At 33.1% G+C, this 24,923-nt stretch overlaps 1 protein-coding gene across 1 annotated transcript in view; it reads left to right on the top strand.

Moving 5' to 3' along the window:
- The window catches only part of LOC148611982 (exonuclease mut-7 homolog), a 30,923-nt gene extending 6,000 nt beyond the window's left edge, over positions 1–24,923 (top strand). Inside the window, exons 4-19 of the mRNA XM_088593041.1 lie at positions 135–188; positions 937–1,076; positions 2,115–2,212; positions 6,122–6,195; positions 7,506–7,544; positions 8,170–8,327; positions 9,238–9,406; positions 11,187–11,248; positions 12,016–12,152; positions 13,707–13,816; positions 16,335–16,563; positions 18,315–18,496; positions 19,005–19,175; positions 20,943–20,996; positions 22,749–22,877; positions 24,136–24,923. Coding sequence (XP_088449167.1) covers positions 135–188; positions 937–1,076; positions 2,115–2,212; positions 6,122–6,195; positions 7,506–7,544; positions 8,170–8,327; positions 9,238–9,406; positions 11,187–11,248; positions 12,016–12,152; positions 13,707–13,816; positions 16,335–16,563; positions 18,315–18,496; positions 19,005–19,175; positions 20,943–20,996; positions 22,749–22,877; positions 24,136–24,462 — 2,133 coding nt within the window. The 3' untranslated portion in view covers positions 24,463–24,923. The remainder of the gene's footprint in view (positions 1–134; positions 189–936; positions 1,077–2,114; positions 2,213–6,121; positions 6,196–7,505; positions 7,545–8,169; positions 8,328–9,237; positions 9,407–11,186; positions 11,249–12,015; positions 12,153–13,706; positions 13,817–16,334; positions 16,564–18,314; positions 18,497–19,004; positions 19,176–20,942; positions 20,997–22,748; positions 22,878–24,135) is intronic.

Raw genomic sequence — 24,923 nt, 5'->3', positions numbered from 1 at the left:
GGGGCAACAAAACTACTTGCAAACTACTGCTTCTGTGAGCTAGCACATTAGGGAGGAGGTTCAGCATGTTGGACTTGTACAAGGCAGTGTCTATTCAATTGATCAGCCGTTCAAGTCCTGAAATGTATTTGTAGGCAGCAGTGTTAGCTGGGAAGCTAGGGTTGCAGGATCATTTCACCATTGATGAAGTAAGTTATACAATGGCAAAACTTTGATGGAGTGAGTTATACAATAGCAAAACTTCGATGAGGTAAGTTATGCAATAGCTAAACTTTGATGAGGTAAGTTATACAATAGCTAAACTTTGATGAGGTAAGTTATGCAATAGCTAAACTTTGATGAGGAAAGTTATACAATAGCTAAGCATTGATGAGGTAAGTTATAAATACAATAGTAAACTTTGATGAGGTATGTTATCAATAGTTAAATTTGATGAGGTAAGTTTTACGATAGCTACCATTGATGAGTTATACAAAACTTAACTTTGATAAGGTGAGTTATACAATAGCTAAACTTTGATGTGGAAAGTTAAACTTCTGTAAAATTAATCTTTAATCGAAATTTGAACAAACCATAACCTACTTGTATCCAAACCAGCTATGGGATGAACCACCCTTAACAAAAAGATATGATAAGAAAAAAAATCACAAATCAAAGAGCAAACTAGAGATATACACAAACAATGCAAAACTGACATTACATACATGTAAAAAATTGTTTTTTAAAGCTGTTTCTTAGATTTTACACCAATGGAATTATCTGGTAAGCTTCAGAAAAAGAACAGGACAGAAATACATTACCTAATCTACACCTTATGTTCTTCTGTATACTTAATTCAAATTCTGTTAACTTGAGTTTTTTTGTTAAATCAGTATGAGAGGTCATTATATAATCTTGCCATAGATTGTACATGTATGTTTGATTTTTTTGTTTCAGATTGCATTACCATTAGTTCTGCAAGACAAAGTTAATGTTCTGGAGACATTTGCCAAGGGAAATTCTCATCAGCAGAAACTAATAGTTGAGATGTTAGATAAACTGGTAGATAGAGATGTTGTTATGGATGACATTGTTAGGTGAGTGAACTTCATGTTTTTTGTTTATCATATATTAATAAATTTCAATATTTAATATATAGATAAGATGTATTTCTGATATCTGATTTGTAATTGTTTTTGCCTTTGAATATTTCAAGCTGTATGTTTTGTTTTGATCCTGGAATCATTACTGATTAAGGAGGTAGACCAGAGTAAGGGACACAACTCTTACAAATCATTGGGACATTTGTATTCAGCATTTGACATCAATCTCATGTAAGCATCAAAGTAACTTGGACTGATTTCATTCTGTTTCAAATGACAGCTTGAAGCTCTTTAGTGAAATTGAATGTGATACAAACATATCACTGATTTCATGAGTTGTGTCCCTTACCCAAGGTCTACCTCCTTAAATAAATAAACAGTTTATTGAAATACACAAATCACTTCCATTATTTTACACTTGTACCTCAGCTAAAAGAAAAATTATGATGCATAGAGTTGGTAAAAATTTCTATTATTTAAGGAAGGCTTTTAGTGATTATGGAGGTCGTTTGTTATTTCAGCAGCTCCTCTTATATTTATAGCCCTCCACAAGTAGATTTCAGGCACTCCTTTTAGGAGCTTCTGAAATCATGTTTATGTATGGATGTCCTGAAATAATTGAGGACTGCCTTAATGATAAGTATATGCTTATCTTGAAAGTAAAATTGGAGGCAAGTAAAATTGTTCTCTGAGATCACAGATTCAAGTCATGATTTTCTTTTTTTCTCATACCCAAGAAACAGTTATGGCTGTTAAGAAAATAGACATTAAACAAGTAACTTATTCATTGCATTATCAGTGTTAGCTGGGAAGCTCTGCTAACTATTGTAAAACTTACCTCATCAAAAAGCTTACTTCATCAATGGTAGCTATAATACTGCGCCTCATAAATACTATACTTTTGCCTTATATATACTTATTCATTCCTTGATCAAACATATAGGTAAAAGTTTATTGGGACTTAAAATTGTTATGCTCCAAACAAATAACAATGATTACGTTAAGAATTAATAATGACCTTTTGTATTTTAGCAAATCAGGTGTACCGAATCCAAAGAGAGAAAAACTAAATAAGAAAACACTCAGTAAACTAGCAGCAAGGTTGATGAAACTCTACGATATACCTCTAGGTAATCAATATAATGAATGTCTTCTGTAAAGTCAATTTTAATCATATATAAAAACATTTGGCAATAATTTACTCATCATTTCTGATATATTATTTCATTATATCACATGACATTTATCAGCCATTTTGATTTTTCTTGCAGTCTTTCTTTCAGCAAAATTAAGAAGTTTGTCTTGGTGTTCATAAATGTGTATCCATTGAATTGTTTAGCTGGAGTATAATATTCTTATTATTCCCCTACTTTGAATTTATACCCCCCCCACTTGTAGTAGGGATATATAGGGATAGGGGTGTCCATCTTTGCTTCTCTGTACTTCCTCCTTTCTGTTACACCGAGGGTTACCCATACTCTTCTTATACCAATAAAAGGATTTAATGAAACTTTCACCAAACTTTATTACATATTCCCATTGTGAACCTCCTGTTTAAGATCTGAATCAATTTGGAGGTCAATAGGTGCATGTTAGCATATGTAGGAGTGTAGGGTATCAGGGTAGTGAGCATTGCTCACATTTTTTCTAGTTTAATTCTGGCCAAATTGATAATCTTAAGAATTTGCACCTTAAAATAAAATTTATGACTGATAAGTAAAGATATCTCAGCATCTTCATTGTTTCACATTCTAAAATAAAGAAGGTTATATTTGCTCTGTGACAATATAATTAAAGTTTGTTTTTGCTTGATTGAATGACCATTACCTAATGAAATGTTGTAAGTAGTAAACTTGAGAGAATTTCTAAGATGATTTAAGGGGGTAGACCTAGGGTAAGGGACACAACTCTTAAAAATCACTGGAACGTTTGTATTCAACATTTTGCATCAATCTCATGTATGCATCTAAGTAACTTGGGTTTTCTGTTTCAAATGAAAGCTTTAGAGGCTTTGGTGAAATTGAATATGATACAAACATATCATTGATTTCAAGAGTTATGTCCCTTACCCTAGGGCTGCCTCCTTAAACTTTCTTTCATTCAAAGTTTAAACTAAGGAAATTCAAAGGTAAAAAAAACCAAAAGCAAAATATTTAGCCAATCTTTCCAGCATGCCCATTCACATACTGCAGTACATTTTTCAGACAAAATAAAAATGGTGTATGTACAGTTTCACAGGTACGAACACTCATGCATATACAAGAATAATATCCTATTTTCAATTTAATCTGAATTTCTGGTCTTCTGTTAGTTCTTTCTTCTGGAACAAAAGGTTCTTTGTCAAAATGTGTCAAAATATTAGAGAATAATATTTAATTACATCATAAGTGAAATATATATTAGTCTGAGTGTGTCTGGTAATTTCAGGAATGCATGAACCCCTAGATGCAAAAACTAATGAGCATACATTTCTTGGATAAATCTTTCTGTTGCTCAGCTTGTAGCGTATTGTAATAGTTGGCCTTAATAGTTCTTCCTATTTTAAAGAGCACTACCATTTTTTTTTATGTATTGTATATATCAAATATTATTGACGCAAACATGTAGTGTTTGTTAATTAAAATATGACAGTATTGACTTTCCTACATACACTTATATTTAGATAAAGTTCATTGTAATGTAAAGGATCATTCTTTATGTGATGTAAGGTAATTGGTCAATAATTGGTATGTTCTCTTAATTGTGTAAATATGTTTTGACACAATGCTATATAGTATTAGAACTATTGGTTTATTGGTCCTATTCTTGAACTTTTCACACAGTTAGAGATATTTTACTTCGATTGTGCTGTGTGATGTGTGAGAATTGTTAGGAACAGTGTGTGATACATGTAGAATAATTAGGAGGTTCGTTATACAACAACAATAACAAATATGGTTATACAACATGAATAAGCACGTGTACTATATTCATTTCATAATTTGCCGATTAATCAATAGACTGTCTGATATATTTATAAAGAATTTTTTATTATATATACAATTATTGAAGATGTATATGTACAGTTGAATTAAGTCGTTAAAATAGAGTTTTGACACAGGTTTTTTTTTAATTCTCCAAACTATTTTAAAATTCCTCAGGGTCTGAGTTCTTAGTTGTAGAATCAAGTCATTCTTTGATGAACAAAAAATTCTATCAGAAATTATAAAAAATATATTGTGTGGAACACTACTTGGTGTAAAAATTGACATGTCTGTAATGGAGAGAGCAAATATGCACCATCTGTAAAAAGATATATTTTAAAATTTATTTATTGTCAAAAATCAAGCACTTGAGTTTTATTAAGGCAAGGACAACTTCTTTAATGATTATATACTATCTCTGATAGATTATTTTTATACTTTTTGGGGTGGATATAGTAATGAGAGTTTGAATAGAATATTAAAACTACAGAAGAGAGCAGCTAGATTGATACTAGATGCTAAACATATGTCACCCCATGCCTCATTATTCAGATGACTTGGAATTATGAATAATGACCATAGGATTAAATATAATGAATTTTTGCTTATTCATAAAATAGTTAAAGGTCTTGCTCCAAAATATCTTATAGATAAGTTTAATTATACTTCTACATGAATCACACTTACAAAAGGTCTTTTGAATATTCTGGTTCAATTTTATGGATTGAATTACCTGGTACGTTATGTAATATTTTAAAGACAAATTGCTTAAAATATAAAATCAAGCAGTATTTGAGTGACAGGTGATTTATGTATTAACAAATACAGCTGAGTTAATGCATTTTATAACAGTGATACAAATTTGTATTAGTTAATTTTAGGACCAAAAAGGAGCCAGAAACAAGCATTGTCCTGATGTGCAGATAAAAACTTGACTATAATGACAAACTGTTTCAATATCACCACTTTTGTGTGATTCTTTACCTTTTTTTAAAAGGCCCTAGTGACAGAAAGTTATAACATTACATGAGTCTGATGATATTCTTTACTTTCTTAGTGACTCCAATAAAAGTTTTCAAATTATATATGATGTCACAAATAGATAAGAATGTTCTTATGGATATGGGGACATGCAGCATAGTTTATTAGATGTTCACATGTTGTTGTTACAAGAAACTTACAGAAACATTCATTTTTGTTTTTTTTTGTTTTGTTCTTTTAAAAAAGCTAATATTATGACGTATTCAAAATCCTGTCTTTATTTTAATTTTTTAGCATGCAATTGCAATTCAATAATTTTAAACTTAGTCGGACAGACTTAACATTTTTTGCCCCACTGTTGATTCTACTGCTTCAGTTATTTTTTTTTTTTTCTTTGCTCAAGGTTCAAGACAGTTTCTCCTGTCTAACTTGGAATCTTTAAAAAAAATTGCTAAGTTGATGTTTTAGAATTTGTTGTACAAATGATTTTATTTAGTCTAATAAATAACAACTATGGTACAACAATTATGTCACATTTGAGGACAGGCTGCTATTATTTTTGACAAGTAAAATTACTACTTCCCTCACATAAAAATGTTACAAAAAGTTTGTTTTATTCCTTGTTACATGTCTAGGGTTCTCACTTCATTTGTTGTTTTGCACTGAATGACCCCAGAATTGTCTTTGGATGACCTTATTATGTGGAAGAAACAATATAATTTTACATCACGACATCATTAATCTTTCAGTTGAAGAAGAGTTCAGTTTGAAAACAATTGGATAATGTATCACTGTGAAAGTACTATTGTTTATGGGGTACCAATTTTTGTGGTTTTCGTGGGTAGGATAAACAATGAAATTTGGTTCCCAACAAAACGGAAATTTCCATAGATTTGTAAACTGAAAACCTCAAAACCACAAATTCAAGAATCCACGAACTTATGTTTCTTCCAGAATCCATGAAAATTGGTGTACATGAATTAAAGTACTTTCACAGTATTTTCTGTGATGCAATCCACAACTGTGAATGGATCTGTTATGTTATCTTCATTAGACTGTATTGTAATGACCATGATTTTATATAAACCATTTCAGATTTGTGTCCTAACATTTCCAAGGCAAGAGGGTACGGTGCATTAAAGTATCTGTTATACAGGAAGTTCATAGAGGTAAAAACATGTTTTTTTAAGATATAATGATACTTTAGCTTGATTTGACTGGTATCACCATGTCCATTCATCTGTTCCTGCGGCTGGCTGTCCATCTGTCGATTATTCAGTCAATGCAGATTTTTATTACTAACTGCCATTTTGAAAAAAATACAATTACATTTATGTTTATATAGTCAATGACCTTTTTATAAGCCCTGCAAACTATGTTTGTGGAGGATATAGAAAGTGGTACAAAAAACATGTATAGAAATTAATGTGAATACTTCGATTCTTACAAATACATGTGGAATGTGAATCATTTGACTTTCTGGGGCGTTTGAACATCTTTGATTATCCTCTTTGGACTCTTTAAGATGGAAATTCTTTGAAAATACATACGTCCTTTTACAGGGACATGTTCTGACCACCCTTTTCATCAAGTGATGTCTTCTTTTTTGAAACTGTCCGAACATGATTTCTGACATAATGAAATATATATTATAAATCTGTTCTACATGTACATGTATATACAGTATATACCAGGTAACATATGTATTGTGAATTTTAATTAAGGCAGATGTTAGGTTAATAAACTTATGTTCAGGCTCTACCTGTGAGCAAAAAATACAACATACAATCATAACTTAAACTATATATGCTCTCAATAAAATGAAAAAAATCAGATGTGGTACATTTGTTCAACATTTTCAACCTTCAGAAAATAATGACAGGACTTGCTGGCTATACTGTAACTGACTGTGAATCATCATGCTGAATAATGACAAAATACCATTTTCTTTCTGATAGACTTGAATGAATGTTGTTATACTATGTAGCAAGTAGTTAAGTAAACTGAAGGTTATGTAGAAGTATATGGACCAGTATGTTGTCCTGAAGAAATTAAATGGATTAAAGTATAGCTGAGGTCCATATAGTTTCAAAGGACGACTTACTGGTCCGTTTACTGCCATTTGACCTGAGGTACAATAACTTCATTGCTTTGTTTACTTTTTAAATAAGAGTTATGACACAAACTCATAGACTACATGTTATAGTAATGGCCACCATCGAACTAAAATCCAGAACAAGGTTGTCAGTAGAATTAATCCCAGCCTACAGATGCGATATAGTTTCAAGTAGACCATGGACTACTGTAACTTAAACACACTGGAAATTAAATTCTTCAAAGTATAATATACAGTTATTTTCTTGTATAACGGTAGATATGAGTTTTAATGGACTAAAGAAAGAAAAATTAAAGAAGGCTGAAAAATGAATAAGAAATGTAATAAAGCTAGTGGTTGTATGGAGTGTTGTGTACTTTTCAGGGTCGCATGGGAACAGGAAGTTGGGAAGAATTGGTGCAGGTACGATAAAACTGTGTTCAAGTTGGGAAATTACAGTATTGTTGCACTTAAGGAGGTAGACCTAGGGTAAGGCAAATGACTCTTGAAATCAGTGATATGTTTGTATCATTCAATTTCACCAAAGCCTTTCAAGCTTTCCATTGAAAGAGAATAAAATAAGTTAAGTTACTTTGATGCTTACATGAGATTGAAGTAAAATGATGAATACAAATTTTCCAATGATTTGTATGAGTTGTGTCCCTTACCCTAGGTCTACCTCCTTAAATTAACATTCCGTTCATTATATTATAACAACTGTTCAGTGATTATGATAAATATTTTGAGAATATAAAAAAATAGGAGACGTGGTATGATTGCCAATGAGACAGTCATCCACCAAATACTAAGCAATACTCACTTAAACTCCCATGGGTCATTCTTCTGCAGTTTTTTTTTATGATATTCTGAATTTCAATTTATAAAAAAAATTTGGAAAAAAAAATCCTGATTTTATTTGGACACCCTGCTACAATGTGATCAGTGGTGCATGTCCAGTCCAGTCACTGTCTTGGTACTGAAACATACACAAATATACATCTTGATTAATTTGTTTGTTTTTAAATTAATGTTGATATGTATCTGTCAGAATGCCGTTGGAGATAGTGACTATTTAAAGGAGCAGTTGGTTGAACAACTTATGTGTTACAATGAACTGAAAGAAGCTGTCAAATGGACCAAGTTTTACAACTTGTCAGATGACGTAATACCAGAGGTCGTGGCTATCAAAAGGCAAACTATGGAACAGTAGGTTTTCAAATAGAAAAAGAAATAGATCAGGCCTGAATTAAAAAATGCTTTATTTCCCTTAGATGCCCCTATCCCAAACATAATATTCTATGTTGAAAGAGTGGATGGGAAATCATTTCATTTTATGGAATCTCAAATAAAATTTAGACCTATCAATATTGGTTTTTAATATCTATTCTAAGATCAAGCATCTTTGATAGGCCTACTGCCTAAGGTAAGAGATCAAACTCTTACAAATCATTGAAACGTTTGTATTCAGCATTTTACATCAATTTCATGTATGTATCAAAGTAACTTGGATTGATATCATTCTGTTTCAAATAAAAGCTTGAAAGGCTATGATGAAATTGAACATAATACAAACATATCACTGATTTAAAGAGTTATGTCTGTTACCTTAGGTCTACCTCCTTAATATCATATCATAGGAGCTAGCAGTTTTTTAGTACATGGGGAAAAACTATGTCAATGTACCTTAAACTTTTTTTAAATTTATTCTTTTCACAACACTTAACTATATCCAGGATCTCTGGCTTCTGTTGGAAAATAGTAGTAAACTAGAAATACTGTTAGCAAATAAACCCCATAAGTCAGAGGGTTAAACAAAATAGTAGGTGCACAGTGGCATCATGTGATAATGAGTCTGTGAAAGTTTCATCAAATTCCATTCAGCGGTTTGAAAGGATTTCAGAATTTGAAGTTAGGACAGACAGCATGATCACTATATGAGAGGTATTATTATAATGTTACATTTCATTTTCAAGTTATAAGATGGGCTGTAAAAGATTATAGATCTACTCCCAGAGATGATATTTCACATCAATAATTATAACAAAAAACAAACATAATTTTGAATCTTTCATATACTGTGGTATGCTCTTTTCATACCATGCCTTATACATTTAAGGGAGCAGTTAGAACCACCAACAATAGCAGAAGGAGAGAATTGGGATGATGAGTGTTTCTCAGAAGCAGACATGGCTTCCCATTACTGTACATTAGAACTACCAGAGAACCATATTACTGTTGTAGATACTAAATCATCATTCCAGCAATGTCTGACTTTATTGACTAAGGTTAGTTGCTTATGTCAGACAATGAAAAGAATGTCTGACTTCACTGATGAGGGTTAATACTAATGTCAGACAATGAAAAGAATGTCTGACTTCACTGATGAGGGTTAGTACTAATGTCAGACAATGAAAAGAATGTCTGACTTCATTGACTAAGGTTAGTTGCTTATGTCAGACAATGAAAAGAATGTCTGACTTCACTGATGAGGGTTAATACTAATGTCAGACAATGAAAAGAATGTCTGACTTCACTGATGAGGGTTAATACTAATGTCAGACAATGAAAAGAATGTCTGACTTCACTGATGAGTGTTAATACTAATGTCAGACAATGAAAAGAATGTCGGACTTCACTGATGAGGGTTAGTTGATATGTCAGACAATGAAAAGAATGTCTGACTTCACTGATGAGGGTTAATACTAATGTCAGACAATGAAAAGAATGTCTGACTTCACTGATGAGGGTTAATACTAATGTCAGACAATGAAAAGAATGTCAGACTTCACTGACGAGGGTTAGTATCAATGTCAGACTTTGAAAAGAATGTCGGACTTCACTGATGAGGGTTAGTACTAATGTCAGACAATGAAAAGAATGTCGGACTTCACTGACAAGGGTTAGTACCAATGTCAGACAATGAAAAGAATGTCGGACTTCACTGAAGAGGGTTAGTACTAATGTCAGACAATGAAAAGAATGTCGGACTTCACTGACAAGGGTTAGTACCAATGTCAGACAATGAAAAGAATGTCGGACTTCACTGAAGAGGGTTAGTACTCATCTAAATAGTGCTCAGAAACCTAGCCGGGGGCTAGGCGCTCTGCCCACAGAACAACTGGGATGTGTGCCCCGGGTGGTGGAATGGGGTACCCCTGGTGTGTTACATGCTGGGATTGTCAGGCTATAATATGGAAAACCTGACCGCAAACCATAGTGGTGCACCGTGTTGGGAAAGATGCCACATTCCTCGCACGTTAAAGAACCCTGCTGTGGTATTTGATAGGAGTAGGAACCTTTGCGCTCCGCCGCAGGAGGCTAAATTGCCCGACCTTACCCATCCCCCTTTTTCCAGTGGCAATCAAACTTTATCAACCCTATTATCCTTGTGTCCCATCCTTTTTTTTATTTCATGTTCATTTTATCATCCATTTTATGTTCATCGTCTGAATATAGCTGAAATATTGCTGCTCGGATGTTAAACCCCAACAAACAAACAAATACTGACAAAGGTTTATACTAATGTCAGATTGTCATTACTGACCAAGGCATGCCACTAAACAAAAATACAAAGATTTGTCCTGGAGCAAAGCAGTTTTTGAATATTAGATTCTGTAGAATCATGAATTTGCAGTTGAAATTTTTTTAAATAAATTTTATTTCAACCACAAAGACTTTTTGAACGGTTCTTTTAAATACATTTTCTTCATTATATCTTGTTGTCAAGGTTGAGTTCAATGTGTATCCTAAAAAAAAGCCTCACAAGTTATCCTGAACTGTTTATACCCCTCCATAGTGAGTTTGGGGTATATTGATATCACCTTGTCTGTTCATCTGTCCTTCTGGCTGGCTGTCATCTGTCCATTACTCAGTCCATGCAGATTTTTGTCACAAAAATCTCGGTCCCACTGGAAAAATTTATTTCAAAATTGGTCAGCGGCATTTTATAGATTGGGCATACCGTGTAAGCCATTTTGGTTACAGTCTGATATCAACTTCCTGTACGAGTGCAGAATGACAACATATGCAACTTCATGTTTATGGTATTTTTTTTTATATTTCCAGCCTGGAACAAGTATTGGTGTGGATACAGAATGGAGGCCTTCATTTGGAGGTCAGATTCAAAAGTGTGTAAGACTAATTTCTTAGTAATGGTTGTGTTGTACCAGAAGCTTGTGCTCTTTGATATCAGAGATTTCTAGGAATTGCTATGAAGCATGTCATTAATGTCATGATAACAAAAACAAGTTTACATCAAAGTCACATGGAAAGTATGCTAACAAAACAAGGACATTTTAGACATCATAGAAAAAGGAATAAGTATAAAAATAGTAAATACTTACAGAGATCACCAAAAGGTCTTCAGTAAGTGTAAACACATCTTTAAGTAAGCGTTGAAAGACCCCGACAACAAAAGTAATAAAATTTAAGGTAACAGAACAATGACACGCCTTCAAAATAAACTAAAAGTCAAATAACATCACGAAGATACATGAATGACCAACATTGACATTAGGGCGAAATTGTTTATTTTTTATCCAGTAGGCTATTCGTTATATGGCTATATAATGTTATATTGACTTGTGGGAAATGGTTGTGGCAACCGCCCTGACTAGACTTGCCTATAAATTGCACCGGTGTACAAAAGAAAGTGGTTCATAATGAAACTGAGATTCCTTACACTCCTGAGAGGAATTCATCTTTCCACTTGTTCTGCTTCACGGTTGTAAAAGACTGAATATCTCTATACTCATGAATTGAATTCCAGATCTTCAATAAAGATTCATGTAAGAACACGTCATTCTGACACAAATAAAATGCTCCCCAAGGAGGTATGTAGCACATAGAAAAAAAGATAATACAATGTGTTACTATACATAATTCAATATTTCAGGATAGCCCTGATACAACTGGCTACCTTTGATCATGTTTATTTGCTGGACATACCAACACTAAAGACTGTTCTTACTGATGAGGACTGGATCTTATTGGTCTCTTCTATCTTCTGTAACAAAGATCTCATCAAATTAGGTAGGAATCTGGTATAGTGCACATCTTAATCTTATTTATTTTATACTGCTTGTTCTAGTTGAGCAGTCAAAATGCATTGACCATATATTTCCAAGTGATATACAGTCTTTTTCTGTTATGATGTCGCAAACATTACATAATTTTGAAGTTGCCAGGATGTTGCCGGCTACAAATAAAAAAAGTTGTTTTTCTTGCTCAAGACATCATATTTTTTTTAATTTTGTTGAAGTATAAAGACATTAAGAGTGCCATGACTTGACAAAAAAAACTTTGCTTATACAAATTTGGCACATGCTTGGTGCAGCCTCGCATTTTCAAGTGGTTCTAAGCCCCATCTGTATATTAGTTTTATTTCAAGAAAATGTACTGTTATTGTCTATATATACCCCCCCACTCAATGAGTGGAGAGTGTATTGCAAACACCTTGACTTTCAATCCAAGTTATGTTGTGAATATCTTGACTGGGTTGACTAATTTAAAATTTAGTATGTGGCTTTGTATTGATTTGACATACCCTGAAAGCATTTTTGGTTGTTGTCCAATATCAACTTCCTGTACAGGTGGGGTATACTAAGCACAACAAAATTGCAACAGTTCTAGTTTTCAAAAGGAAAAATTTTTCACTATAAATTTACTCATGTTTTCTTGTTTCCTTACTTTTTGAAACAATGGTAAATAAAATAAATTGATTCCATCTTTTGAAGTCCTATATTCACCCCAAAATTGCCATGCATGAAAATCATATAAAGTTCTAACTATGTTAGACAGTCCATGAAATGATGCGTGCAACAATTTGATGGATTGTTGACTGATTGATTACTGAGGAATTGATAACCGGTGACAGATCTGATCGCAGTTTTGTTATGTAAAATGATGGATGATAGTTTCATGAAAATTTAAGAATATCCATTTGAACAAATCCACTATACCACCATATCAATTTACCTTATATTTAAGATATTAAATCCACATATCGTATTTTGTTAAAAATAAAACAAATGTAAAATAAAAGTAATTAATTGATGTTTAAATCTGTTGCATTTTGTAAACACATGTAAAAAATAACAAAACAAAACAACGGAATCCATAAAATATATTGGTCATGTCAATGGATCAGTTTGATGGATCAATGACTGATCGGTGAACAATGACCGATCAAATTTTAGTTGCATAGATTGGTTCAGGTACTGTATTATGCTTGATCTTGATTGATTTTGAATTTGGTTGTTGATATATTACAGGTGAAATGGTATGCCTATTTCATAGACCCAGTGTATTTGCATTTTAGTGGCCAGTTTTAGGCACTCAAGGTGGGGTAAATTTCTCATTGTTTCTTGAAATGTTCAAGGCCCAAAAACTGACTTTTTTAGCTGTTTGGTAGGGTTGTGGTCTCTTTGATATTCCCTATTTCAATTTTCTTCTGTATTAGTGTATGCATGTTACATTTGCATAACTGTGTAGTAATCAATGTTAATTTAGTTGTAGTTGTTAGGAAGAGCTGAAAATCCTAAAGTATGATACTATCCACTGTACAATAAACATTTCTAATTATAGGGTATGGTTTGGACTCTGATTTCAAGATGTTTGTCAAGACTTTTCCACATCTTCAAGAAACACTTATCAAAATGCAGAGAGTTGTTGACTTAGAAAAGTTAGCTCAGCTTGTAAGTTGTTGATATTTCATTATAAAGCGAGTGAATACCTATTGAGTACTTCTCTGTCTAAGAACCAGGCAAAATATGCATAAGGTGTAGCACATGAAGGAAAAAAACCACAGATGTTTTATTGCATTTTTTAAATATTTTTTCTTCATAAGCTCCAGAAATCAAAGTGTTTGTAATGTTCACTTTTCTGACATATTGATAGGTCAAATTTAGTTGAAATTTTCCAGCACTTTTTCCCTATTTCAACGGTCAAAACATATTTGTGTCACTGATGCTTTGGAATAAATTTAAATAGCTTTTTGGTTGTTTTCTAGATGTGTTGAATATATTTGAGGCAAAAAAGACCAATTTGATAAAAATGATGTGCCACCCATTGCCTGATTCCTACACAGAATGGTACATAATTTACATAACTTTTTTGTCATAAAAAAAATGCAATTAACAGAAATAATCATATAAAAGGAAACTCTCTAATGTTTTCAATTTTAAAGTGTTATGTATTTTTTCTCATGTCTAATTAGATGTCTGTCTTAGTATTAGTCAAAGGAAAGAGATACTGTTTTGAAAACAAATTGATAAGGAAAACTCATTCGACTTACAACATATTATTGTTTCACCCATTTTGGTACATTTCAGAGTAATTTTTGGAACTATTTATTCAAATAAGAGAATTTTTTTTTACTTAACATAGTTTTGATGTTTTGGCTGATGTCTCAATCTTGATACAGTGAAGTTGTTTTTTGTTCTATGACTTTAGAATTTAATTTACGTAGGAGTTAACAATAATGATATAGTGTTTCATACATTTTTTTTTTTAAATATATGAGGAGCTTTAATGAAACATAAAAATTTGAGATGTGGTATGATTGACAATAGACAGTCATCCCCTAAATGCCAAGCAATGAACAATTAAACTTCTACAGGTCACCACATGGTCTTCCCTGAAATGCCAAGCAATGAATAATTAAACTTCTACAGGTCACCACATGGTCTTCCCTGAAATGCCAAGCAATGAGTAATTAAACTTCTACAGGTCACCACATGGTCTTCCCTGAAATGCCAAGCAATGAATAATTAAACTTCTACAGGTCACCACATGGTCTTCCCTGAAATGCCAAGCAATGAGTAATTAAACTTCTACAGGTCACCACATGGTCTTCCCTGAAATGCCAAGCAATGAGTAATTAAACTTCTACAGGTCACCACATGGTCTTCCCTGAAATGCCAAGCAATGAGTAATTAAACTTCTACAGGTCACCACATGGTCTTCCATGAAATGCCAAGCAATGAGTAATTAAACTTCTACAGGTCACCACATGGTCTTCCCTGAAATGCCAAGCAATGAATAATTAAATTTCTACAGGTCACCACATGGTCTTCCCTGAAATGCCAAGCAATGAATAATTTAACTTCTACAGGTCACCACATGGTCTTCCCTGAAATGCCAAGCAATGAATAATTAAACTTCTACAGGTTACCACATGGTCTTCCCTGAAATGCCAAGCAATGAGTAATTAAACTTCTACAGGTTACAACATGGTCTTCCCTAAAATGCCAAGCAATGAGTAATTAAACTTCTACAGGTCACCACATGGTCTTCCCTGAAATGTCCAGCAATGAATAATTAAACTTCTACAGGTCACCACATGGTCTTCCCTGAAATGTCCAGCAATGAATAATTAAACTTCTACAGGTCACCACATGGTCTTCTCTGAAATGTCCAGCAATGAATAATTAAACTTCTACAGGTCACCACATGGTCTTCCCTGAAATGCCAAGCAATGAACAATTAAATCCATACCTTAAAACAAGCTATAAAAAGCCCCAAAATAGATGATGTGTAACTATTCATCAAAGACTAAAGTTTTTTCATATTCTTTTCATAAAGACCCAAAGTCAGCAACTTCATGTATACATGTATGTAGGGGGTCTTAAACATGCATGGCTCAAGATTTTTCTGTTGGAAATGACATGCGTAACTTTTAATGTGGACACTGAAAGAATTTGAGGAAGTCTCACATTCTAACAGGCAAGACATCACCATAGTGACATGACTGTGCATCAACAAAATTATTGGTTGAAGGCAAATAGCTCTGTTCCTCATAGGCAAAGCCAAGAAAATTATCAGTGAATAATTTAGAATATATCTCAATGTTCTGAAGTATATGTATTCTTATGGTTTTATTTCCATTTTTGCAATGAGTAGCAGAGTTAAATGAAGAAAATAGAAAATAGTTTGTCTCCCTTTGATTGAATGGTCACAATAGTATGAAATAAATTACAACATGTATGCAGTTAACTGGACAATGAACAAATTGAAATATAAATCAATGAATTTAAAGGGCTTTAATAGGTAAAAAATTATAAAAAATGAGTTCAAGTCTTTTTGAGAATATACACATTATGCATATTGTATGTCCACATCTAGATCTGTTTCTAGGCTCTTTTTTCTATACTCCTAATAAAAAAATGATATTTTATAATGTTCTATATCACGATGCATGTATCTATATTGCAGGTATTAGATAAAGTGGTCAATATTTTACCAGAAACTAACGATGTGTCAGATGAAGAGGAACCACCATTGAATGATGATGACAGTGGCATTAATTTCAAATTTCAAAAAACAGAAGAGAGGGGTCTTAGTGAATTGGTTCGTCAGTGTTTTGGGAAAGCTTTAAATAAATCAGAACAGATGTCAGACTGGGAAAGAAGACCATTGAGACAAGCACAGATCACATATGCAGGTATAAATAATCTTTTTTTGTATATATTATAACATCACCCTCTTGTGAGTAGACATCAGGTCGTGTTTACCCAACCGAAGCACTTGATGTCACTTCCTTTTTTTTGTAGCAATTCATATTGCAGTGACTTTACTTTTTCTTTGGTGATATCTTCCTTTCCTTTTTTTCAGTGCTGCATGTAATTGTATTTCATTCTGTTCGCTACGTTGTGTATGTACTAGTTCTCTGTGTCCTGTTTTGAGGCTGTGTACATGAACTTTGATATGTTTGATTGTCCTCCTACATTGTGTATTTACTAGTTCTCTATATCCTGTTTTGAGGCTGTGTACATGAACTTTGATGTGTTTGATTGTCCTGCTACGTTGTGTCTGTACTAGTTCTCTGTTTCCTGTTTTGAGGCTATGTACATGAACTTTGATGTGTTTGATTGTCCTGCTACGTTGTGTCTGTACTAGTTCTCTGTTTCCTGTTTTGAGGCTGTGTACATGAACTTTGATGTGTTTGATTGTCCTCCTACGTTGTGTATTTACTAGTTCTCTGTTTCCTGTTTTGAGGCTGTGTACATGAACTTTGATGTGTTTGATTGTCCTCCTACATTGTGTATTTACTAGTTCTCTATATCCTGTTTTGAGGCTGTGTACATGAACTTTGATGTGTTTGATTGTCCTCCTAAGTTGTGTACTTACTAGTTCTCTGTTTCCGTTTTTGGGTTTGTGTACATGAACTTTGAATTGTTTGATTGTCCTGCTACGTTGTGTATGTAGTAGTTCTCTGTTTCCTGTTTGAGGCTGTGTACATGAACTTTGATGTGTTTGATTGTCCTCCTATTGATGTTTTAGTATTTTTTTAATATTTTGTTGAAACATAGTGTTCATACTTCCACTCTTACATTGGAAACCTAAAAATAAGAAACCTTTTCAATGTTGATTTATGATTATTTTGAAATATAAACTAGAATAATATTCTTTCAAACTCTGTTGGAATGTCCTTTAAATTACCATACACTGAGTTCTGTTATTTGGGTATACAGTAAAACCTGTCTAAACCAAACCCCCTTTGGACTGAAATTGGTTTGGTTTAGATAGATGTTTGTTTTTTACAAGGGTCAGTAGGCATTAAAATTGATATAAAGGGACTTTAAAAAATGTGTGGTTTGGACAGGTTTTTGGATTATTCAGGATTTGGTTTGGACATGTTTTGGAATTTTTCACGGTTTGGTTTGGACAGGGTTTTGGATATTCAGGGTTTGGTTTGGACAGGCTTTTGGATGATTCAGGGTTTGGTTTGGACAGGGTTTTGGATGATTCAGGGTTTGGTTTGGACAGGGTTTTGGATTACTCAGGGTCCGGTTTAGACAAGGTTCACTCTATAACACTTCTGCTGTTGCTGTTGTTCAGTTATTATACCACATTGAAACAATTGGATGGTATATCTGTCATTCTTTTTCATAACTACATGTATCTTGGCTCCCATTGTATGGATTGATTTCATATTTTGTGGGTGGACTTATAAATGGGTCATATGTTGTATGTGAATTTGGTTGCTATCTTGTATCAACTTCCTGTAGAATTGGGGGTTACTAAGCATAATAAAGCAGGCAACTTCATGTTTTGTTATATAATTCCTTAGCTGTCTTTGCTAGTCTGTTCAGTTATTTATGATTGTGTATTACACATTTTTTTTTATAAATGCATGAAGCTACACGACTGTCAAAAGTTGCCTAGGTGTATATGTTCATTACATATTTGCAGCCTTAGATGCGTTCATCCTGTTGAAGGTCTATGACAAGCTTGTTCAAACTGCTGTGGATCAAAATCTCAAGATAAACTTAGAACCTCCAACATCTATGAGATGGATGAAACAAAGTAAGAGTGAAAAGAAGAAAGCTAAGGCTAAAGGACTCAGAATGAGGCATAAACTCCCTAAACAACTGGTAAGTCATCATTTATTTTGTGAACCTGACCCAAACAAGAGCCACAAGAAATTGGAAATTTCTGTATAAAAATTATCATTATGTCAGTCTGAATTCCATTGCAATTATATCAGCTCCTACTGAATGGATTAATTTCAAATGGTTTGTTGCTTTATTTAGATAGGCCATCGATGAATTTTGATTTTGTGTACTATTCTTATTTTATGAGACTTTGCAATTTTACGCTGTATAGAATGGTAAAGAAATTTTTTGTCACAAACTCTAGGCTTCTAAGGGGCAGATTGATTTCAAATTTGATCTGTGGCTTTATATAGAAGGGGCAGATATTGCAGGCAATTTTGCCTGCTATTGGATATCAACTGCCTGCCATTGGATATCAACTTCCTTTACAAGTGGGGTATACCTAGCACAACAACACATGCAACTTCATGTTTTAAATTTAAACATGATCTCGGCAACACTTGGTTTTAAATCAGATACTGGATAACTCATGTTGTTTTTATTTCAGCCTCCTGATCCTAGCAAAACTTCTCCCTACAAAGGAGCACCACCCATGTCCCCTGCTGATCTGTTTGTAGTGGTAGACTCAATGCTGCAGGGTTTAGGCAAACAGCTGAGGAGTTGTGGTGTAGATGTATACATTCTAGACAATAATGACAGCCATGATAAGGCTATTGAGGTATATTTAAGTTTGGGCAAAATATGAACAAGTCTGAACGCAATAGGTTCTCTGTACCTTTTTCCTTTGATCTTGTTGATGGATATTTATCTATTTTTTGTGTGACATATGTAGTTACATTAATAAATATTAATTCAATTGAATAAAAATTCCAAGTTTGGATTGCTGATATAACACAGAATTATAGGCACTTCCAGTTTTGATACTGATACTATATGTCGAATATCTCGAACAGGCTTTGACACATTGTTGATAAATTCCATATGGTATTGTTAGTATCAAAAACCAAAGTAACTATTGTTTTATAGTTATTTGAAGGGTACTTCCTTATAAGAACATGCTAGTAAGTGAGAAAATTTCCTGTATTTTTGCATTAACTCCACTTGAAGCTGGGAGGATCATGGTCTTTCCAGTTTAAAAATTATTAGCATAAAGTCATGTTCTGTTCTTCTGATGCATATGATCAAGACAAATGGTACTTAATTAAACTCCAAGAAATCATGTTTGGTAGGAGAAGAGTTGATGATTCAGAACTCTTACTTTTAGCAAATCATGTTTTTTTTCTGAAATTTTGATGTACCTTTAAAAGGAAAAAAGAAGAAGAAAACAGTAAACTAAATTAAATTAACATAAATAAAGTCTAAACCAGACAAACCATACATGGATAACTTCTCATGTATGGTTTGTCTGGTCTAGACTTTATCTAAAGATTCTGGGGAGTATATCACAAAATTTTGTTCTTTTGAACCTACTTCTTATGCACCAATGTCTTCAGTCAGAAAATTTTGCCTGTTAATGCTTGTACTATGTAAATTGACATGTTATGATGTTGTAATAGATTGATTGATTGATTCAGTCATTCATTCATTCATTATGGTTTTACATACTATGGCAGATATTTCAGGACAAGAACAATTGACCAATCAAAATGACCCTGCTTTATACTAGTCTAACATGCTTAGCTTTGAAAACTCATAGAAGCAAAAGCCCGCTGGTACAATTGCCATACCAACTGGACATATTATTCTGACTCCGAGTTAAACAAAAGTGACTATCCCCTAAGTACGTGTACTGGGTGCTTGGCCGAGATGCAGTTACTGCCATTTTTAAGATGTTTGTTGTGACTCTGCTGGGGGTCAAAGCTGTGACCTCCAGCAATCAAGGCGAGCATCTACTCTGAAACCACTGAGGCATTTTGTTGTAATGGAAAATACTCTATAATCTTTAATATGACTTTTTTTGTGTGATAATCAACAAAATTCTGACTCCGAGTTAAACAAAAGTGACTCTATCCCCTAAGTACGTGTACTGGGTGCTTGGCCGAGATGCAGTTACTGCTATTTTTAAGATGTTTGTTGTGACTCTGCTGGGAGTCAAAGCTGTGACCTCCAGCAATCAAGGCGAGCATGCTGCTCTGAAACCACTAAGGCATTTTGTTGTAATGGAAAATACTCTATAATCTTTAATATGACTTTTTTTATGTAATAATCAACAAAATTCTGACTCCGAGTTAAACAAAAGTGACTCTATCCCCTAAGTACGTGTACTGGGTGCTTGACCGAGATGCAGTTACTGCCATTTTTAAGATGTTTGTTGTGACTCTGCTGGGGGTCAAAGCTGTGACCTCCAGCAATCAAGGCGAGCATGCTACTCTGAAACCACTAAGGCATTTTGTTGTAATGGAAAATACTCTATAATCTTTAATATGACTTTTTTTATGTAATAATCAACAAAATAGTCTACAACAACATATTTGTTTAATTGTAGATTGGCCAAAAAGAAAATCGAATCATTTTGACCTGTGGTACACCATATGTTAGAGTAAGTACTATGCTTTGTTGCCATTTATTTTAATATTTTATAGTAGATTTTATCACAAGTTGATAAGATAGAGGCTATTATTATACAGATAGCAATGTTTTATCGAATGTTCCCAGTGTAATGAATTTCAATAATTTACACTGTGAAATAAATTTCGGTAATTTCACTCTCAGACTTTCTCCCGCCAAAACGTCACAACTTTGATATCGATCCGCCAATCACAGAATTTTAAATTCATGTTGAAAAAGTCTATAAAATGTAGAGAAAATCTACAAAAGAAATAGGACAATCAATTGGTTATCAAGAACCTAAATATGATCATTCGTGCCATGAAGGCTTGAGGATTTAAATTGCGCACGGAACAAGTTCCGCACGCTTGTTAAATCTAGGCGTTCTTCGGCACTTGTGATAATATTTTGGTTATTCACTCTTTCCAATTAACTATCCTATTATGCTTGCACTTCATGTATGTAAATTTATATGTCTGTGGTGCATTAGTGTATTTGTGTTCATGTCTGAATCCTATGGTGAAAGTAGATTGAGTAGCCACTAGATTATGTCCATCTGCCCGTCCTTCATGCTTAAGGATAACTAACTTGTGTAATCTGCAACTCAAAAAGTAGTAAACAATATTTGTCCAGTGTTTATATCCATATTTAAGATGTGAATATCTTTTTGTGGAGAGGTTTGAAAATCTTTTAAATACATTTTAGCATGTTGATCTTAGCCATTTTTCAGCAGTATTTGGTATTATCAGTATAATAATGTTAAGAAATTTGTAACTCACAGTTTCTTAACTTGATAAGTGTTTATATACATGATGAAGATGCTTATGTGTGGATAAATAGATGACGGCGACACAGGTCCAGACATGTGCCTTTTAAACCTTGGTACTTCCATGAGAAGATCCAGTGATTTTGAAAAGGGGTTGGGGAACTCCAAGCTCATTTTGTTCAAAGTTTGCTGAAAATTAAAAAGATTTTTTAAAAAAAGGGGGTTCCAATCAGATCACTAGGATTATTTTTATTAATCTATAAATTGAAATACAGTACCTGAAAAGATCTGTGCAACGAAAATTGGGATTGATTTCTGGTCAGTTTCTGATCAGTCATTGATCTGTCCAACCGATCCATTGAACCTGTGATCACATCACGTGACCACGGAGCAGTCAGTATATTTTTACTGTTTCCGTGGTTTTGTTTGTCAATTTTTACTTTTATTTTCATAATGCAATAGATTTAAATGTCATTTAATTACTTTTATTTTACATTTGTTTTATTTTTTACAAAATACAATAGGTGTATTTGATATCTTAAATTTAAGGTAAATTTAATATGATGGTTTATTGGATTCTTTCCAAGGGAAAATCATAAACTTACATGAACCAATCATCTGTTATTTTACATAACACATCTGTGGTCAGATTGGTCACCAGTCATTGGTTATAGATCCATTAGCAATCAATCAGTCAGGGGTCATGAATCTGTCAAATAGTTGCGTTTATCATTTCACTGATCTTACTGTAATTGGAGCAAAATTGAATAAACGCCATAAATGTGAATAATTACTGATATGTATTTTACTGCACTTCTGGTCAGTTAACATGTGGTAAAGGCTTCACAAGTTCTCAAACCCAGTAACAGCCATTCTAACTTCAATCTTTGAACTAATTTGGCATACGTTTTGTAGTAGATATGTGTAAGGCAGAAGACTTTACACATTGATCATCTTTAATTTATTATCATTTAACAGGTAAAAAGCATAGTAGGTGAGAGTATGTGTTATAATATTCAGTCTGGTTCCTCCAGAGAACAGGTTGTTGAGGTTTTACAGTACTTTAATGTCAAGGTCAAGGAGGAGGACATTTTTAGCAGGTGTAAGGTAAGAAATTGTGAAATATTGCTACAGATAGAAAATATAATAGCATTGGTTTAAAAGGAGTGTAGACATAGAGCAATAGGGAGGTATTGTAAACAGACTGAATTTTATGATTGAAAATTTTCACAGTTTCTATCAGGTAAAATTATTCCTTGGTATCCAATTTCTCATTTTGTTTTTTAAAAAAGTGATTACTTTTCATTTTGTTCAAAATCAGTTTTGAGGGTACTTTTTTCACCACAAACTATTCATCAGAAAACTATGAAAAATTAATACAGTTGCACAGTGAAACCTGTCAAAGCTAAACCCCATTTTGGATTGTAGAGTTTGTTTGGTTTATCAAGGTTCAATACACATTTAAACTGATTAGACTTTAAAACAGTCTAGATTAGACAGGTTTTTGTTTTGTTTACTGTTCAGTTTAAAAGGTTCTGGTTTGTATAGTGTTCATTTTAGACAAGTTTTTGCTTTGTTTAGTGTTCTGTTTAGACAGGTTTTTTGTTTGTTAAGTGTTCAGTTTAGACAGGTTTGTTTAGTGTCCATTTTAGACAGGTTTTTGGTTTGTTAAGTGTTCAGATTAGAGAAGTTACAGGTTTGTTAAGTGTTCTGTTTAGACAGGTTTTTGGCTTGTTTAGTGTTCAGTTTAGACAGGTTTTGGGTATTTTTAGTGGTCAGTTTAGATAGGTTTTTTGTTTAGTGTTAAAACAGGTTACACTGTATTTCATCAGACTTGTGTGAAATAGAAGATACATGTTTGAAATTGTGTTGTTCAGAAAAAAATAAATATAGTTTAATTATTTCTTGAAATTTTTCTTGTTCTAATATTCCTATTTTGTTTTTCTGAATTTGAAAACAACTTAAGTGAAAACTGACAAGAAAGAATGATTTGATAGGTGTATGCTATTAATTAGATAAAATAGTAATCATGGGAACCAAGGTTATAGCGGTAATCAAAATAATGTAATCCAGGGACAAAGACCTGACATGGAAAACAGACACAACAAAGAACATAAAGTAACTAAAATAATACATACAAAGTGATAAAAGCAAATGAGCAAATCGGACTCCACTAAAAACTGGGAGCATGGACCAGGTGCACCGGTAGGGTAAGCGTCCTCTGCTTTTCTAGAAACATCCGCTAAGTTGCTCATAAAAAGTCAAGTCCGGGGTAGACAAACAAGGAAAGGAAAACTATGACCCGTTGAATAAATCAGTTTTCATGGTGCAGATGGATACATGATTGTTTTTACTATTTGAACAGCTCTGTAATGGCAATGAATATGCAAAGGTTCCTTGTGATGTTTTTAAAGATGGATGGACACGATATCAAACATTATCAGAGGAGCAAAAACAAGATCCCGTTATAAGAGAAGGAATTGATTGGTCAGCCATGACTGTTGCTAGGGACAACATTCCACTTCAGCTAGACTCTGTTCCAGAGCCTATGTTTGATAAGGTTGACTTGTTTTTTGTCTGTATGACTTGTGGCAAGGTATTCTGGGAAGGATCACACTTTGCCAAAGTTTGTGATCAATTTTCACATGTTTTAGACATGGAAAGTGATGGAAAAAATATTTATAACAAATAGCAATGATACTATAGTAAAAAAATAAATTCAACATATACCCAGATGAATAAATCATGAAATAATGTGACTCAATGAAGTTCTGGGCATGAATAATAGCCCGAAATGCTTTTGTGAAAGTATTATAGACATAAGTGAGCTTTTTTGGTGCCCAGTCATTTTCACTGACAATTTTTAAAACTGTTCTTTTGCCACACAGGATATTAAAATTTGTCAAGGTTGTATGAATTACCATTTCAGTAAATATAAATTTCATTTTTATCATGACAGTTCAATTATATTGAACAGATTTTCCAAACACACTGCCTTTTAGAATTAGGTTCTCTTTTATATTGTATGATTTGGCAATATGAAATGAGTTTCTTGTACAGTACTGGGAACGGTGTCTTATATTGTGAAGTCAATGCTCTTAAAAATATTGTATGCAATTTCATTTTCTGTTAATTAAAATAGTTGTTATGTTT

The sequence above is a fragment of the Perna viridis genome, chromosome 7 (genome assembly GCF_037379345.1).
Source record: "Perna viridis isolate PV_CMFRI_1.1 ecotype Kerala chromosome 7, ASM3737934v1, whole genome shotgun sequence".
Classification (NCBI taxonomy): domain Eukaryota; kingdom Metazoa; phylum Mollusca; class Bivalvia; order Mytilida; family Mytilidae; genus Perna; species Perna viridis.
This window is presented reverse-complemented; position numbering and strand designations above follow the sequence as displayed.